Source organism: Phocoena sinus, chromosome 3 (assembly GCF_008692025.1).
Source record: "Phocoena sinus isolate mPhoSin1 chromosome 3, mPhoSin1.pri, whole genome shotgun sequence".
Taxonomy (NCBI): domain Eukaryota; kingdom Metazoa; phylum Chordata; class Mammalia; order Artiodactyla; family Phocoenidae; genus Phocoena; species Phocoena sinus.
Genome location: NC_045765.1, coordinates 12596874 through 12613709, shown reverse-complemented (window position 1 = coordinate 12613709; position 16836 = coordinate 12596874). Strand labels below are relative to the sequence as shown.

The following is a 16836-nucleotide window of genomic DNA, read 5'->3' as shown; positions in this document are numbered from 1 at the left end:
CCCGGTGTCTTCTCTTTTTCTGTCTCTTATAAAGACACTTGTCATCGGCTTTAGAGCGCATCTGGGTAATCCAGGATGACTCAGAATCTTGAGATCCTTCATTTAGTGTCCTAGTCCATTCAGGCTGCTGTAACAAAACACCACAGACTGACCTGGAGGCTGGCAGTCCAAGATCAAGGTGCCAGCAGATTTGGTATCTGATTGATAGACACCTTCTTGCTGTGTCCTCACATGGCGGAAGTGGTGAAGGAGCTCTCTGGGGTCTCTTATAAGAGCATTAATCCCATTCATGATGGCTCCACCCTCATGACCTAATCCCAAAGGCCCCACCCCCCCCATACCATCACACTGAGAGTTAGGCTTCAGCATACATATATGGGGGGACACATATTCAGTCCATAGCATTTAGTCACATCTGCAAAGACCATTTTCCCAGATAAGATCATGCTTATAGGCCCCGAGGGTTAGCACATGGACATACCTTTTGGGTGGAGCCACCATTCACCCCATCACATGCCCAGTGTCCATAGTACATGATTTGCTATTTATTCTTTGAGGGTTTTTTTCCCCTAACCTTGTGCCTATAAAAAAATCTTGGGGGAGGGGACGGGGGGGTAATTTTTTTTAATATGCAAATGGGGTCACGCTGTGACATCTGCTCAGCATCTCGCTCTTTTGCCGGACTCCCCTGTCAGTTCACACAGATCAACCGTATTTTTAGTGGCATCCCCTTCCAATGATAACCAAGACAAGGGCTATTTCTCATGACAGTAAGTGGACCCTTGCTTTGGCCTCACATCTGCCTTCATTTCCTGAGGCTTAAGCGGAATCCCTTACTTTGTCCTACAGATCCACGTTTAAGAGACTTTTCCTGCATAAGAACAAGGATAAGAAATACAGCCTGGAGGGCACAGAGGAGACAGAGAACACAGTACCCGGGCAAGTCGTACTGGAAGCCGCCGCCATGAAGAAGAATCTAGAAGGTTGGTCTCCCGCAGCCTCAGGGACGGACAGCAGAGCCACTGGGGCCCCTGAGGACCGTCCCCAGATGGGGCCTTGAGTCAGCTGTGGGCCAAGCCCTGGTTGCAGGGTTTTGGGACTGGTCCCCATCCCCAGAGGCGCTCTCTGGCTGCGGACCTCAGTGTGTGACAGCACAGGGCCCTGGTTCTCTGCCCTTGTGACCATGCCCCAGAGGCCAACCTGAGTCCTCCCCAGGAACCCGCTGCCCTTACCAGCCTCTCCTGCCTCCCGTCCCCCTCCCAGCCCCCTCCAGCCACCAGCACCGCCACGCCACCGGCGAGAAGCACGCCAAGGAGCCAGGAGGCAAAGGGAAGAAGAACCGGAACCTCAAGATTGGCAAAATCACGGTGTCAGAGAAGTGGCGAGAGTCGGTGTTCCGCAAGATCACCAACGCCAACGAGCTCAAGTACCTGGACGAGTTCCTGCTCAACAAGGTGGGCCAGCCGGTGGACGAGTTCCTGCTCAACAAGGTGGGCCAGCCAGGGCCCCGGGCCTCCCCAGAGAGCCGTCTCCACCTGGCAGTTTTGCAAACCGTCACACCAAAGCCTTTATCAGGCGGGAATGGAAAGTCCAGGTCCACGGTTCCAACACACAGAAAGTTCTGGAAACCACACGCTTGTTCCTAAGTTTGGCATCAGCTGCTTTTCTGTAAAACCTGGCAGGGGTTCCCGAGAGGTCGCTTGTAGCCTACATTCATCCTGCTCGGTGGGGATGCTTACGTTTTGCTACAAAATGTCTGTCTTATTATGGGGGCCGCACAGAACGTGTGGAAGCGAGTCACGCCTGCATCACCTGATTCTGGGACCCCCGCCCCTGCCGGCATCATCTAGAGCACACGTGCATGTGCACACATGGGTTGGGCGCCCAGCAGAGGCATTCTGTCCTGCAGTTCCTGCCCAGGAAGTTTGAGATCCGCTGTTGAAAGACACGTCGTTTGCTGTCTCAGAGCGCCCCTTGGGGGCGGTGGCCCACTTTCTCACACACATGAGAAAAAGGAAGCATTAGCCTCCAGAATAATCTTCCAGGCAAGGCACCTGACACACCCGAGTCCTGCCAGGCTGCTCCTGTAGGTCCTGCAACCTTTCCTTGTCCCGCCGCTCAGCTGCAGCTGACCGCGAACAAATTATTTTACTTAGAACACACTTTTACAAAATGCATTCAGTTCCAGGCAACGATTGAGCACTTAGCGTGTGAGACAGAGGTGAAGAAATCACAGCCTGCACTCAGGGTATTCATGGCCCCAGCTGCAGGCAGTCCCACAGCAAACAGTGTGGTGCTTGAGAGCTTCAGAGGGAGACAGCGGGCTGACAGGGACAGTTAAGGGGTGGAGGCATGGTGAAATGACCAGGCCATTTGAGGCAGCCCCCGTCCTGGAGCACAGCCGGGCACTGTGTGCCGGGGTGGGGCGGCAGGAAGGGCCCCAGTTAAACCAGTGTTTCTCAACCAGGGGTGAGTCTGCCCCCAGGGGACACATGGCAACATCAGTAGATGTTTTTGGTCCTCACAAGCTACCAGCATCTGGTGGGGGAGGCCAGGGGTGCTGCTCAACACCCACAGTGAGTGATCCCCGACACATCAGGGTTGGCAAGAGGGCCGGGATGTTTCCCTGCGAGCCCAGGGGAGCCAGGGAAGGACTTGGGACAGGGCAGAGCTATGGCCGCCCAGATGCCCGGCCTGAGGTAACGTGGGGTCAGCACACCTCTCCCTTCCTCTCCAGATAAATGACCTGCGTTCCCAGAAGACTCCCATCGAGAGCTTGTTCATCGAAGCCACCGAGAAGTTCCGAAGCAACCTCAAGACCATGTATTCCGTCCCTGTACGTGGAGCCCCAGCCCCAGGGAGGGCCCCCGCGGCAAACCCCATGCCCTCCCCCGGGCACCCCCGTCTGTCTGTCTCACAGAGGGTCACACCCTGCATTGCCACAGAACGGGAAGATCCATGTCGGCTACAAGGACCTGATGGAGAACTACCAGATCGTCGTGAGCAACCTGGCGGCCGAGCGCGGCGAGAAGGACACCAACCTGGTCCTCAATCTCTTCCAGTCGCTGCTGGACGAGTTCACCCGCGGGCACACCAAGAACGACTTCGAGCCTCCCAAGGTGGGTGCTACCGCTCCAGGCGAGGGAGGGTCCCGGCGCCAGGACGTCGCTGGGGTGGGGGTGTCCCCAGGGGACCCCACACAGAGCTGGCCTTTGTGCTCCCTCACAGCAGAGCAAAGCTCAGAAGAAGAAGCGGAAGCAGGAACGTGCTGTGAGTATGTGTGTTCTCGCGTGCACGCACACGGGTGTGCTCATGTCTGTGTGTGCACATGTGCACGCGGGCGGGTGTGTGTTTTCCTACCCGGCCTTAAGGGCCCCCGGTCCTGAGATGCCGCAGGCAGCGTCCCCACTGTGCGGCCCCGTGGCCACCCCGTTGGAGGTCCACCTTCCCACTCAGCCTCCCTCCCCCACTGCTGCAGGTCCAGCAGCACAATGGGCACGTGTTCGCCAGCTACCAAGTGAGCATCCCCCAGTCCTGCGAGCAGTGCCTCTCCTACATCTGGCTCATGGACAAGGCCCTGCTCTGCAGCGGTGAGTGCCCCTCGCCCACTGACCACCCCCCCTCAGGCCCCCCGACTCCCACCGCACCACCCTTGACCCCCCACCATGTCCCCAACCCCTCACGGGGCACCCGGGCCTTCACCCCAGCTACAGGGTTGATCCTCCCAGAGCACTGCCCCTCACCACAGGGGCAGTAAGGCCGCACCTCACCCACTCAAACGCCCCGCTGTCACGCTGGGACAGAGGCCAGTCCTCAACTGACCCCCAGGCCCCCCCACCAACTCCGCAGCCTCCCCTCTGCATGCCTACCTGGGCAAGTCACCCTGGGCTGTATCTCCGGGTCTTTGTTCATGCTGCTCTCGCTGCCTGAAGTGCCAGCCCCTCCCTCATGTGCCAGACGAGGCCAGTCAGTCCCCACAGGGACCCTGAGAGCCAGGTGCAGCCCAGGGGGAGCCAGCCGGCCCCCAGTCAGGCAGCCAGGAGGTGGCCAAGGCCGGGTGGGGAGCCAGTCAGCCCCCAGGGGCCCAGGCTGGGTCAGGAGTCCTCTAGCACTGCAGTTTTCCCACCAGGACCAGTCAGGGTTGGCTTTCTTTTCAGGCCAGGGTAACCTCTCCCCTTGGCCCCTGTGTGAGGAGCAGCCCGCCACTCCGTGTCCATCGTAAATACCCAGGCAGTTGTCACTGTCCTGAGACACGGGGACAGGCGGCCACGGGACCCATGGGTCCCCGATGCGCCATCAGTGACCGCCCTCTCCCTCTCCCCCACCATGACCTCCTAGTGTGCAAGATGACCTGCCACAAGAAGTGTGTGCACAAGATTCAGACCTACTGCTCTTACACAAGTGGGAAGGTGAGCCCGCTGGGCCCGGGAACTTTCCAGAACACCTGGGGGAGGCCGTTCTGAGAGCTGTGGAGGAGAAGGGTGTGCTAGGTGCAAGGCCAAGGCCGGGTGTCAGGTGGGAGCACAGAGCTGGTGGGAGGGGCTGGTCCCGAAGCAGAGCGCACTCCGGTCCTGTCAGAGCCCCCAGAGGGCCCCCCAAAGCTGGGGCCAGGCTTGTGTGTGCACCCCAGGCCTTGGCCCTGCTCTTCCCCCCTCCAGGTGGAAGGAAACCCCTACCCTGCACGAGGGAGGCGGGGTCCTACGGGCTGGCACAAGCCAGGATCAGCTGGGTGGAGGGGACTGTGGCACTTCACACAGGGACCCCCTGCCAGCAGCCATCCGGGGACCTCCACAGCCCAGCACCTCTGGCAGCCGTGCAAGAGAGGATGAGGAGCAGCGGGGGCGGTGGCCACAGAGGAAGCCGGGCTTGCGGCGGGGGGCGGTGACAGGGAGGACAACCAGCCCAGGCCTGACCCTCACCCCCATCCCCGTCGTCGCAGATCGAGCCAGGCACTGAGCCGGGCCACTTTGGCGTGTGCGTGGACAGCCTGACCAGCGACAAGGTCTCAGTGCCCATCGTGCTGGAGAAGCTTCTGGAACACGTGGAGATGCACGGCTTGTACACCGAGGGCCTCTACCGCAAGTCGGGTGCCGCCAACCGCACGAGGGAGCTCCGGCAGGCGCTGCAGACAGGTGGGTGCTGCGGACGGGTAGGTGTCAAGGGCAGGAGGGCACCGCGTGGGGCTCCAGGCTCAGCCCTCCTGCCTTCCCCGAGCTCACCGGCCGCCGCGCCCTCCCCGCAGACCCCACGGCAGTCAAACTGGAGAACTTTCCCATCCACGCCATCACCGGGGTGCTCAAGCAGTGGCTGCGGGAGCTGCCCGAGCCCCTCATGACCTTCGCCCAGTACGGCGACTTCCTCCGCGCTGTCGGTGAGTCCCACTGTGGCGAGAGCCGGCAGGTGGTCGAGGTCGGGGCTCAGAGCCTCGAGCACGTGCTGTGGCCGGTCAGGGAGGACGGACCCCCGTGCCCCCAGCTGAGAAACCGGGCCCCAGACGGTAGGAGGCTCCCTGGCGCCCTGGGGCCTGTCGGGTGAGGGCCGCAGGGAGCTGACCCCCAGGACCCTCCTAGAGCTGCCAGAGAAGCAGGAGCAGCTGGCCGCCATCTACGCCGTCCTGGAGCACCTGCCAGAAGCCAACCACAACTCCTTGGAGAGGCTCATCTTCCACCTGGTCAAGCAAGTGCCTGCCCTCCTATTGCCCCGCTCTCAGGGGGGTGGGGTCCCAGCAAGAGCCCCCCCCCCCCACGGCGTTCCCCGGGCTGGCGTTCTCTGGTGGCTCCACACCAGGATGTGAGCCCATACTGGAGGGGCCAGAAGGGGGCCCCCGGCTTCTTCGTGGCGCCTCTCCACCCTGCAGGAGCGAGCGTTTCTCACATCCCGGTTGCAGCAGCACTTTCCCGGGATCTGGACTCTGGTCTTGGGGCTCCCTGTGGCCACCCCCTAACTGCCGCTCGCTCCACAGGGTGGCCCTGCTTGAGGACGTGAACCGAATGTCACCCAGTGCTCTGGCCATCATCTTTGCGCCCTGCCTCCTGCGCTGCCCCGACAACTCGGACCCGCTGACCAGCATGAAGGATGTCCTCAAAATCACCACGTGAGTACCAGGACCGGCTGGCCGCCACCCCGCAACATGCACTCAGGGCAGCCGAGCCAGGGATCCCACAAACGAAAGAGGAGAGCCCTCTCCAGAATCCTGGGACTGGCCTGGCCTCGGTAGTGTGTAAATGTGCCTGCAGAGGAAAGTCTAGAAGAACATAGCCCGATCACAACGGCCCCGGGAGGTGTCCCGAGCACTGGGGTCCTGGGTAAACTTCGTTTGGTCTCCCCACCCTTCTTTCTTTTCTAATGAACACACATGACTTTTGTACTAAAACCGAACTTCTAATGAAGTCTGCATGTGCGCTGGCTGCTGTGAGCGGCGAGCAGGGCTCTTCTGACAGACAAGGGACAAGAAGCAGCCTGGCCTCTTGGTGGCATCGTAGGGCTCACACATGCCCAGACCCAGGTGGAGACCTGGCAGCATCTCCTCAAACAGCAAGAGCATCACTTCTGAGTTCTCTTGAGGGTGAAAAGCAAAAAAAGGGGAGAAATCCCTCGTCCTCTGTCCAGGATGCGGGGCAGATGGTGAAGCCCCACATTCCCAGCCTCTGGGAGCAGTGAGAGCCTGCAGCAAACAGAAGCAGTTGTCTCAAGGTTCCTTCTTCCCCGCAAACGATCTCTGAAAGTTCTCAGAAAGTGCCTCAAGGGAATTCCCTGGTGGTCCAGCGGTTAGGACTCCGTGCTCCCAATGCAGGGGGCCCAGGTTCGATCCCTGGTCAGGGAACTAGATCCCACACGCATGCCACAACTAAGATCCCACATGCCGCAACTGAGACCCGATGCAGCCAAATAAATAAATTTTTTTTAGAAAACACGAAAAACAGGAAGTGCCTCAAAAGAACTCAGAAAGGGACTTCCCTGGGGGTCCAGTGGTTAGGACTCCGTGCGTCCACTGCAGGGGGCACGGGTTCGATCCCTGGTTGGGAAATTAAGATCCCGCATGCCTCGCAGCACACCCAAAATATAAAAATTAATTAAGAGAAAAAAAAAGAAACTCAGAAGGAGGTCAGCAGACATCCATCACTAAAAGGACAGTGTTTAGACTTCGAGTTGTAAAAATAAGAACCTGTCACCCAAGGCGGTTTCAGGAGGCAAAACACAGGAAGGCCTGAGGGCTACGCCTGACAGTGCACACCCCACACCCCGGGCCACACTCAAGAGATCAGTGAACAGCTAGCTGCTGGTAGGCAGAGTGGAGGAGAGTCCATTGTGGCCCTGACATTACCTGGGCAGCGGTATGCTGTTGACAGATTTGCTTCCAGCATGTTCCTTGGGTTCTTTTTTTTTCTTATGTGGTCATGACAATGGGAAACCTGAGTCATGACTGCCTCTTCATCCAGGCTGAGTCCATCCGGTCCCACCACACCCTCCCTGCCTCGGTACTGACCACTGAGGCTGGCCCTGACCACTGAGCACATGTGCCTTGGGTCACAGTGCAGTTTTAGAGCCCTTGGGGCCAGCTGCCTGCAGCCCCTGGGACAAATCACCCAACCTCCATGGTACTGTACTTCCTCCTTCAAACAAGGAGGCTTATTAAGACAAGGATTCAGGCTCAGAGAGGTGGGGTGAGCTACACGAGGTCACACAGTGAGTGAACTGGGGCCACGATGGGAGCCACAGCCATGTCCGTGGCCCTGCCTGGTCTCTGGGTCTCTGTCTCAGCCACCATGCCCCAGTCTCGGGCCAGCATCTCCCTAGATGCAGGCCCCCATGTTGACCGTACCCCCCAAGGCGGTAGCTGAGTCGCCTTCTCCACAGGTGCGTGGAGATGCTGATCAAAGAACAGATGAGGAAGTACAAAGTGAAGATGGAGGAGATCACCCAGCTGGAGGCTGCTGAGAGCATCGCCTTCCGGAGGCTCTCTCTTCTGCGACAAAACGCTGTGAGCAACGCAGGGTGGGGCTTCGGTGGGGGCGGGGCCTTGTGGGAGTGGGGACCGGTGGGCGGGGTTTGGACATTGGGCGGGGTCTCACTTATCCGTCGAGCACACTCTCCCAGCACACCCTGGGCCACCGGCAGCCTGACCTGGGGCCTCGTGGCAGCATGTTTAGGGGCTGATTCCTCACCTAGGCCAAAAGACCACCATCCTAGCTCAGCCTCAAGGCCAGCTGCCGCTCTCAGCAGTGGTGGTCCTGGTCATCCTCCAGCCATGTCCCAGGCTGACCTGGGCCCTGCCCACAGGGGAACGTTGCCACAGCAGAAGTGGCCTCACAGTGGGGGGTAGAGGGATAAGGGGCCCGTCCCGGGCTCCTGTGGGAGGATCCTGTCCTTGTCCCGACAGTCAGACATGGCCTTATGCTCATGACTAGCGCCTGCCTGTGCCCTGGTCATGGCCCTGTGTGGTCACCCACTCTTCATCTCTCCCCCAGCCCTGGCCTCTCAAACTGGGGTTTTCGTCTCCTTATGAGGGGGTCCTGGTATGTACACGTACGGTGGGTCCTCCTCGCATGTCTCCCGGTGCGGTGCATGCTGGGGTTCCTCTCAACCCCTAGGGTCCTCGTAGGATAGACCAAGCGTGTCCTAACCTTCTGGAAGTGCATGCTGGGGGAAACCCATTGCCTGTTGATTGCCTGTGCTGAAGATGACTAATGAGCCACGTGCCGGCCACTCGGTCCCTGCATGATCCCCAGAGAAGCCTCTCTAAGCCTAGCCATCCGTGTCAGAACTAACCTCCCCCGGAGCTGCTTGCACCACCCTCTCTCCATCCACAAGCACTGACCCCCACCCACCCAGAGGGGCTGGCCAGACCTGCCGCTTCTCTTTGCAGATCAAGAACCCCAAGACCCGGATGAGCAGCAGCGGTGGCCTGGAGGAGCTGGGGGTGCTGCCAGAGGAGGAAGTGGCCGGCGGTGAAGAGGATCGTGAGAAAGAGATCCTAATTGAGCGGATCCAGTCCATCAAGGAGGAGAAGCAAGTGTCTCTCCGAACCCTTGCCACACTCGGCCGCCCTGTCCAGCCCCCATCCACTGCCCCACCCCCCCACTATAGGGAATCTGGCTGTTAGGAAGCTAATGGGCTAGGCTCAGTCCCGCGGTCCAGTGCCCACCTCACGGGGTGCTGCTGTCCTAAAACACAGCCTAAGCTCGTTAAACCCCTGGCTTGACCACAGGGAATCACAGTGGCCCATAGGGAGAGAAGGGAAACAGACGGGTGATGCCTGAACTTTGTCTTAAAGTTGGCCTTAGCTAGGGCGATCCACCAGTTTGTTGTCCGGTCAAGATGGAAGTATGAATGGAGATGCTGTTTAAAAATTATGCCAGGAGAACAGGTGTAATCCAGGCCCCCTGGGCATCCTAGTCTTAGGAATAGGGTAGGGCACTCCAGGCAGAGGGAACAACGTGTGCAAAGGTCCTGAGGCAGGAGCCCCTCACTAGCTGAGTACTAGGCCAGATGCCTGGCTTCCCTCAGCAGCCTGACACCTTCCTCACATGACCTTCACTGAGTCAGGGGCATTTTGGGCCAGGTGTGCTTTTGGGGTTGGGTTTCGGGTGCTGGGAGCAGGGAGTCCCCTCCAGGACCAGGATGACCTACTCTGTCCCCTACTGGCCTGGCACTTTTCCGTGGGGGCAGTCTTCCACCATGGAACAGCCTTGGACACTGTGACCCTCTCATCCCCAGGGAGGACATCACGTACCGGCTGCCAGAGCTGGACCCTCGGGGCTCCGATGAAGAGAACCTGGACTCAGAGACATCAGCTAGCACCGAGAGCCTGTTGGAAGAGCGGGCTGGGCGGGGGGCCTCGGAAGGTCAGTATTAAGGTAGCGTCTGCTTTTTTCCTTCCCATGTCCACACCCAGCAGGCCCCCGGGCGAGGGTCCGTCTGCCGGCCCTGAAGCTGCAGTAACCCTGCCATCTGTCTCTCAAAAGGGCCCCTCGCGCCTGCTCTCCCCTGCCCCAGCGCACCCACCCCGAGCCCCCTCCCCGAGGCGGCCGCCCCTCCTCGACGAAGGCCGTCGTCCTTCATGACGGTTAGAGTGAAGACCCCCCGGCGGACCCCCATCATGCCCACGGCCAACATCAAGCTCCCACCCGGCCTGCCCTCCTATCTCCCTGGCCGGGCACCAGGTGCCCAGGAAGCTGCCACCCTGGTGAGGCGCCGAGAGCCACCTGCTCGCCGCCCAGACCAGGTACACTCTGTGTATATCACACCCGGCACTCACCTGCCCACTCAGGGCCCTCGGGAGCCCCTGGACAAGGACGACGGGCCACCTGGGACCAAGCGGAGGTACTCGGACCCCCCAACCTACTGCCTGCCCCCTGCCTCGGGCCAGGCCAACAGCTGAGGGCCCACAGCTGTCAGAGTCCGCATATCCAAGGACGGCCCGGTGCCAGAGCTCCAGAGCCAGCATTCAGTGGTCTGAGAAGGATCCGGAATGAAAAGCTCCAAGAGTGATATGAGGTGGGCACCGACTCCAAGTGAGTGCAGGCAGGGAGAGGCCGGCTGAGGCCCGGCTGCCCTTGCTGAGCCCCTACATCGCACAGAGTTGCCCGCCCAGAGCACTGAATCATGGCGGGCAGCCTGGCATCTCCCAGCTCCCCTTTTGTACGTTTTTCTGGTCACTGTTTCTTTGGGCGTGGTTTACATAACTTTAAACTGTAACAGCCTTAACAGAAGACCAAATTGTTTTTTTATATGTGTATGTACAAACTTTTATATTAACGCCCTGCATCTCCCTTATAACCTGGACGTGAGTCTTCAGAGTAAAGGCCACACAGCCGCGAAGCTTTGGAGGCTCAGACCCACACTGAGGGACAGCTCGGGGGACAGTCTGAGGGCTAGGACCCTGCACAAGGGGTTTGGACACTTGTGGCCCCTGACTGCCCCAAGTCTGTCTTGGACTCGTATTCTGGCCCGGCAGTGGCCACCTGGCCGACGTGCATTCGAGGGAACAGTGAGCCTTCCGTAGTGATCAAGACTGTTGGCTGGAGCCAGGACACGAGGTGGTAGGCAGCCTCCACTCCAGGCACTACAGACCTCACATCCCAGGGAGACTCGAAGGTGGCCATCACTCCTTGGTCCACTGTGCCCTGGACACAGGAGGCTGGAGGAGGCCACCCTTGGCACTGCCCGCCCCATGTGGCAGAACAGGAGCCCACAACTCAGGACCACTCATGGGTGGGGAGGGCAAGGCCTGGAGTTGTATGTCCCTACAAGTCTACAGTGGCAGCCTGGACATCTGGCATCTCCGGAGCGGGGCTCCCCTCTTAGGCTCAGCCCACTCTCCAGACACCTGGACACATGGCCCCAGACCTGGAACAAGAGGCACCCACAGGCCATGTGAAATTAAAAAAAAAAAGTGCCTGAGAAGTGTCTGCATGCAGTTCCTATTCAGGCCAGCTCCAGGCTGAAAAAGCAGGGGTTGGCAGGTGGGGGTCAGCCCTGCGGCCTCAGCCAAGAGGGGTACAGGGCAGGGATTGGGCCCCTTGCCTGGAAAGAGCTGCCTTGTTCCTCCAACCGACTTTGCTCTTTGTTTGCTGGAATTTCACACATACTTTTCACACAAGGGATGTGGGCTTTGCTGGAAGTTCTTTTTATTGATCCAGAAAGCTGGGAAAGCAGGCAGCTCCTGGCAGAGCTACATTCAGTGAGGAGAGCCTGCTGTCCTGGAAGCTGCCTCCTGCCACACCTAGCCTCTCCCCAGCTGGGGCTTAAATGTCAACTGATGGGGCCATCCGCCGTGGGTGGGGCGTGGGGAGTCAGTCCTGGTGGACCCACTACAACCAGAAGCAACACTACCACCACCACCACCCCCAACCACCACAGAAGAGCTCCCAGGTTACAACCAGATGGGCAGTTGTGGGAACTGGCTGGCAGGTGGGTCCTCTGGGGCGGGGGAGATGGAGACCATGACAAACCGGAGTTTCAATGGCACAAGCAAGGAAGAGTTGGTGGGCTAGTCCAAGGCCACACAGCTGGGGTGGGGCAGCGCTGGGATTCAGACCCTGCCCTGTCTGCCTGTAGAGCCCCCCTTTATCAACACCCTGAGTTTGGTCTCATCCATGGTACGTTACAGGGCACCAGGCCCACCGGTGTGACCTGGACACAGGTGACCTGAAGGATGGGGAGATGGTTAAGGGCTGCATGCCAGGCTTCAGTCCCTGTGAAGCCCCCATCCTCACCCTGTCCACTCCAGGAGGGAGGACTCGAACAAGGGGCCTTGGCTTCCTGGGGACGCAGTGGGGGGGGTTCCGTCCATGGGGGTCTGGGCATTGGGGGTGACCTCTCACTCTCAGGTTTAGCCCATGTCACTGCCACACTGCCAGTTTCCCAAGGGAGGAGACAGGTCCAGAAAAACTTAAGAAATTCGTAGAAGGCCACGGTGGGAGGTGGAGTCAGCGTCAGGGCTGGGACGGGATATCACAGCTGCAAAAGTTTGGAAATCATAGCCCGTAAGTCTCGGATTCCTAAATCCCAGGTCAGAGCCTCTCCCCCAGGAGAATCTCCCCGAGGCTACCTGGATGCGGAAGAACTCAGTGTGGGAAGAACTCAGGAAGGAGTGGGGAGCGGGGGAGGAATTTTGAGCAGGGGGTAAGTAATGAGCATGTCACGCGTTGCACGTGGGCCTGAAACGAAGGACTCGACCCTTTCAGCCCTTCCGGAAGGGTTAAGATGCTCGCGAGGATAAGCAAGCGATTGAGTCCTGAGTAAATACGGACTGGATGGCGCCTCTAATTGAAACAAGACAAGACTGAAAGAGCAAACGCCCAAACAAGAACGAGAGAGCCCCAAATAAGAATGAGAGAGCAAACCGGGAACTTCCGCCCGGAAGGAGGCCAACGAAAGACACTTCCGCCATCTCTTAAGATGGCGCCGGCGGAAGAGGCGGGTAACCGCTGGGTGGTGATGGCAGCGTCGAGGCTGGAGCTGAACCTGGTGCGGCTGTTGTGCCGCTGTGAGGCGATGGCAGCAGAGAAGCGGGACCCGGACGAGTGGCGTCTAGAAAAGGTGAGGGAAGCCCGTGTGTCCGCGTAGAGCCCGAATCCCGGAGGGTGGTCCCCGCAGCCGGAGGCCACCGGGCCCGACTCCCCCACCCCGCCAGCCAGTGAGGCCACGCTCCTTCCGGTTGGCTCCGCCACGTCCGTTTGCGCTGCTCCCCCGCCTCCTCCCTGGGGCTCAGCTGGTCCCGCCTCCTTGATACTTGGCTCCTCCCGTCCCAGCCCCGCCCCCGACCTGGCCCCGCCCCTTGGTGGCTCTAATCCCTTTGAGCCCGACGGTGGTGGGGGGCACTGGGCTGACACCCCACTTTTCGTCTCCAGTACGTGGGAGCCCTCGAGGACATGCTGCAGGCCCTGAAGGCACAGGCGAGGTGAGTGCAGGCGGCCACAAGTGTTCAAATCCGGGGCAGGGAGTAGAGTCCGGAATCCCTGGTCTCCAGTCCCTCCCTGCTAAGACCCTTCCCTGAACTGGGGACAGTGGGCAGGTTTTCTGTTTCCTCTTTTCCCCTTCCAGCAAACCGGCCTCCGAGGTGATCAATGAATATTCTCGCAAGGTAGATTTTCTGAAGGGGATGCTGCAGGCAGAGAAGCTAGTGAGTAAGGGGCACCTCTGTCTCCTCAGCCTTCATCATGCTCATCTGGGACCTGCCCCTCTGGTGACCCCTCTGCCCTCTTCTGCAGACCTCCTCCTCAGAGAAGGCACTAGCCAACCAGTTCCTGGCCCCTGGCCGAGTACCAACTACAGCCAGGGAACGGGTACCTGCCACGAAGACAGTACACCTACAGTCACGGGCACGGTACACCAGTGAGATGCGGAGTGAGCTACTAGGAACGGTAGGGCTCCCCCCGTGGTCCCTGGGAAGCTTTGGTTGGGGACAGGAGTTCAGTGCCTGGGGGTGGCCAGAACAACAAATACTGTCAGGTGCAGGGATCCTAGGGGGCCCAACAGACTCTGCCCTGGACCATCAGAGAAAGCTTCCCAACAGAGAGGCACTGCAGCCAGGGCTTTGCTAGATGAATAAGAGTGTTGGTACAAGGCAAAAAAATGGCACATCTCTGCTTAAGCCCCAGAGTTGGCCAGAGTAAGGTTTGGCCCCTGCCTCGCCACACACAGATGAGTTTTTTCATCTGTAAAATAGGATGACAAATGCCTCTATGAGCACTTTATGTGGATCAGCTAAACCCTGCAAAATATGAGCTATTGTTTTCAGTTTAAAGATGAGAAAACTGGGCTTCCCTCGTGGCGCAGTGGTTGAGAGTCCGCCTGCCAATGCAGGGGACGCGGGTTCGTGCCCCGGTCCGGGAAGATATCCCGCATGCCGCAGAGCGGCTGGGCCCGTGAGCCAAGGCCGCTGAGCCTGCGCGTCCGGAGCCTGTGCTCCGCAACGGGAGAGGCCACAACAGTGATGAGGCCCGCGTACCGCAAAAAAAAAAAAAAGATGAGGAAACGGAGGCTCAGAGGGCACAGGACTTGTCCAGGGTCCTGACTGAGGGTGGGGAGTTTCTGGGAGCAGAGAGAACAGGTCTGGGGGCATGGCAAGGTGGGTGACTTCATGCCTCTCCTTTTTTCCCACAGGACTCTAGTGAAGGTGAGTCATCCTGAGCAGAACAGGACTCAAGGCCTGGGACAGACATGTGTCCTTGCTGCCCCACACCTCACGCCTAACCTGGCTCCCACAGGGTCTTCCACAGCCCAGGGAGAGTGTTTCCAGGGGCATTACCGGGTTATGCTTGGAAGCGGTGCTAGGACAGAGGAGGGGCCCCCAGAGGAAACAAAGTTGGACACTCCCAGCCCAAGGGGCCAAGGCTGGCTAGAGGGAAGGACTTGGGACCTGGGGGAGCCCGAATGAGGAAAACCTCCTAGAAGGGAATACTCTGAAGCCTGATCAGGAGCCCGCCCACTGGGGAGCAGACAAGATGAGAAACGGCATTATGAGTAGCAGACACATCCCAGGCAGTGGTCAGGAAGCTGGAAAACAACAAACCAATTCTCTCCTTCTTCCTGCTTGGCCTGTTTTGCTTCCAGAGCCTGAACTGGATGTGAGGAAGAGAATGTGAGTATCTTCAGCGCTTGGGCAGCATTGGGGGCAGGGTGGTTGGACAGACCTTGGGCCACTAAAGCATCACCACGAAGCATCTAAACCACCAATCAGGGAGTTCCCCAGCAGTCCAGTGGTTAGGACTCCATGCTCTCACTGCCAAGGGCCCAGGTTCAATCCCTGGTCAGGGAACTAAGATCCCACAAGATGTGCAGCATGGCCAAAAATTTAAATTAAAATTAAATTAAAATTAAAAAAATAAACCAATCAAAGGCCACTTCTGAGGATGCTCTTCCCAGAAACCAAGGCAAAAAAGGGGAAACAGCCCCAAGCAGGGCAGTGGCTGGAACCACAACCTCTGGGTTCCTTGAGAACATGTTAGTTTCTTCCCTCCTCCCCCCACACCCACTCCTACCCACCTGTCTATCCATCTGTGGGGTCAGTGGGGTCTCAGGGCCCAGGCCAGGGGATGAGAAGCAGTCAGCAGCGGAGCTAGACCTCGTCCTGCAGCGACACCAGAACCTCCAGGAGAAGCTGGCGGAGGAGATGCTAGGCCTGGCACGGAGCCTCAAGACGCACACACTGGCTGCCCAGAGTGTCCTCAAGAAGGACAGCCAGGTATGAGGACTCTGGGAACTCTAAAGCTTCTGCCCTGGGGCATCAGAGAAGACTTCCCAGCAGAAGGTCTCTATGGCTGGGGCTTGAATGGATGAATAGGAGTTTGGCAGAAGGCAAAAATAGCATTCCCAGCAGAGGAAACAGCACTAGCAAGGGCCAAGAGGTGTAGATTTGCTCCAGTACAGTAGGAGGAGGCCACACTTGGACCCAGTCCTGTTGACATTCTCCCCACCTCACCCTCAGACCCTGTCGCACTCACTCAAGATGGCCGACCAGAACCTGGAGAAGCTGAAGACAGAATCTGAGCGGCTGGAGCAGCACACACAGAAGTCAGTCAACTGGCTCCTCTGGGCCATGCTTATCATCGTCTGCTTCATCTTCATCAGCATGATCCTCTTCATCCGTATCATGCCCAAACTCAAATAAAGACCTGGCCTGGCCCGCCTCACCTGTCCTCTCTCTGCCCTCCACCCCTGTCCAGGGGAACCTTTGGGGTGGGCAACGTGATGGGAAGGCCCTTGGTGCCCCTGAGAGCCACAGAGAGCACATGAACAGGGGAGGAAGGATGTCAGGCTGCGGGGGGGGGGGGGGGGGTGGCGGGGGAGGAGGATAGTGACTCAGCAAACCTACCTCCCGTTCCCCCCTGGTACCTACCTCACACTGGACAAGGCAGGGCCCCTAGAGGCCCCACGAGCTCCCAATCTGATAGAGCCAGAGTCAAACACATACCTGTGGGGTCAGAGCAAGGTCTGGAGGGTGGGGGAGGAGTGGGGCCATGCGTGGAGGCCAGCTTGGAGGAGGGGTGTCAGTGCTGGGCCTTCCTTGGGATTGAAAGTGATAATTCAGAGACAAGGCTTAGCCCACCCACTGCCACAGCCTAAGATCTTAGGGCATTGCAGATGCTTCACACAGTCATTCAGCAAACACATGAGAATCAGTGGAGACCCTGCCCTGCCCAGGTCATAGTCTGATCACTTCAGACAAGAACTGGGTGGGCATTGGAGTTGGGACCCTGGAAGGGATTATTGAGCACGAGTCCAGGGGAACTGTGGGTCCTCCGCTCTGCTTACCCCCACTCCAGATGTCATGGGCAAAGTCTGTCAGGGGGGTGACTGAGGGAGCTTGGGAAGGAAGAGTGGACAGGA

The 16836-nt window shown here is 58.9% G+C and overlaps 2 protein-coding genes and 1 non-coding gene across 13 annotated transcripts in view; all 3 read left to right on the top strand.

The window, feature by feature from the left end:
• MYO9B (myosin IXB) overlaps positions 1–11397 on the top strand; it is an 89442-nt gene extending 78045 nt beyond the window's left edge. For 7 of the 11 annotated variants that reach the window (XM_032627892.1, XM_032627888.1, XM_032627883.1 and 4 more), the window contains 16 exons: positions 850–983; positions 1264–1454; positions 2738–2836; positions 2946–3119; positions 3229–3270; positions 3479–3590; positions 4339–4409; positions 4940–5132; positions 5243–5371; positions 5571–5676; positions 5963–6094; positions 7858–7981; positions 8469–8516; positions 8867–9009; positions 9718–9845; positions 9966–11397. In XM_032627892.1, the coding sequence (XP_032483783.1) occupies positions 850–983; positions 1264–1454; positions 2738–2836; positions 2946–3119; positions 3229–3270; positions 3479–3590; positions 4339–4409; positions 4940–5132; positions 5243–5371; positions 5571–5676; positions 5963–6094; positions 7858–7981; positions 8469–8516; positions 8867–9009; positions 9718–9845; positions 9966–10381 (2242 nt within the window). In that variant the 3' untranslated portion in view covers positions 10382–11397. Of the gene's footprint in view, positions 1–849; positions 984–1263; positions 1455–2737; positions 2837–2945; positions 3120–3228; positions 3271–3478; positions 3591–4338; positions 4410–4939; positions 5133–5242; positions 5372–5570; positions 5677–5962; positions 6095–7857; positions 7982–8468; positions 8517–8866; positions 9010–9717; positions 9858–9965 lie in introns of all 11 variants that reach the window. The other 4 variants (XM_032627884.1, XM_032627890.1, XM_032627893.1 and 1 more) reach the window with 4 other exon arrangements.
• Positions 6751–6823, top strand: TRNAW-CCA. The gene has a single exon. It is a non-coding gene; the product is annotated as a tRNA-Trp (tRNA).
• Positions 11398–11407: 10 nt separating the features above from the next.
• USE1 (unconventional SNARE in the ER 1) lies at positions 11408–16139 on the top strand. Its single transcript, XM_032627894.1, has 8 exons — positions 11408–13044; positions 13356–13405; positions 13549–13627; positions 13716–13868; positions 14611–14623; positions 15061–15088; positions 15517–15691; positions 15935–16139. The coding sequence occupies exons 1-8, from the start codon at positions 12835–12837 to the stop codon at positions 16115–16117; spliced, it is 891 nt and encodes a 296-aa protein (XP_032483785.1). The 5' UTR covers positions 11408–12834; the 3' UTR covers positions 16118–16139.
• The last annotated feature ends 697 nt before the right edge of the window (positions 16140–16836 follow it).

Bases quoted from the DNA above. Each gene is read 5' to 3' on its own strand.
- USE1 (XM_032627894.1), top strand. From the start codon at position 12,835: ATGAGAGAGCAAACCGGGAACTTCCGCCCGGAAGGAGGCCAACGAAAG. The intron at 13,045-13,355 runs GTGAGGGAAGCC...TTTCGTCTCCAG, and splicing joins ACGAGTGGCGTCTAGAAAAG to TACGTGGGAGCCCTCGAGGA. The intron at 13,406-13,548 runs GTGAGTGCAGGC...TTCCCCTTCCAG, and splicing joins GCCCTGAAGGCACAGGCGAG to CAAACCGGCCTCCGAGGTGA.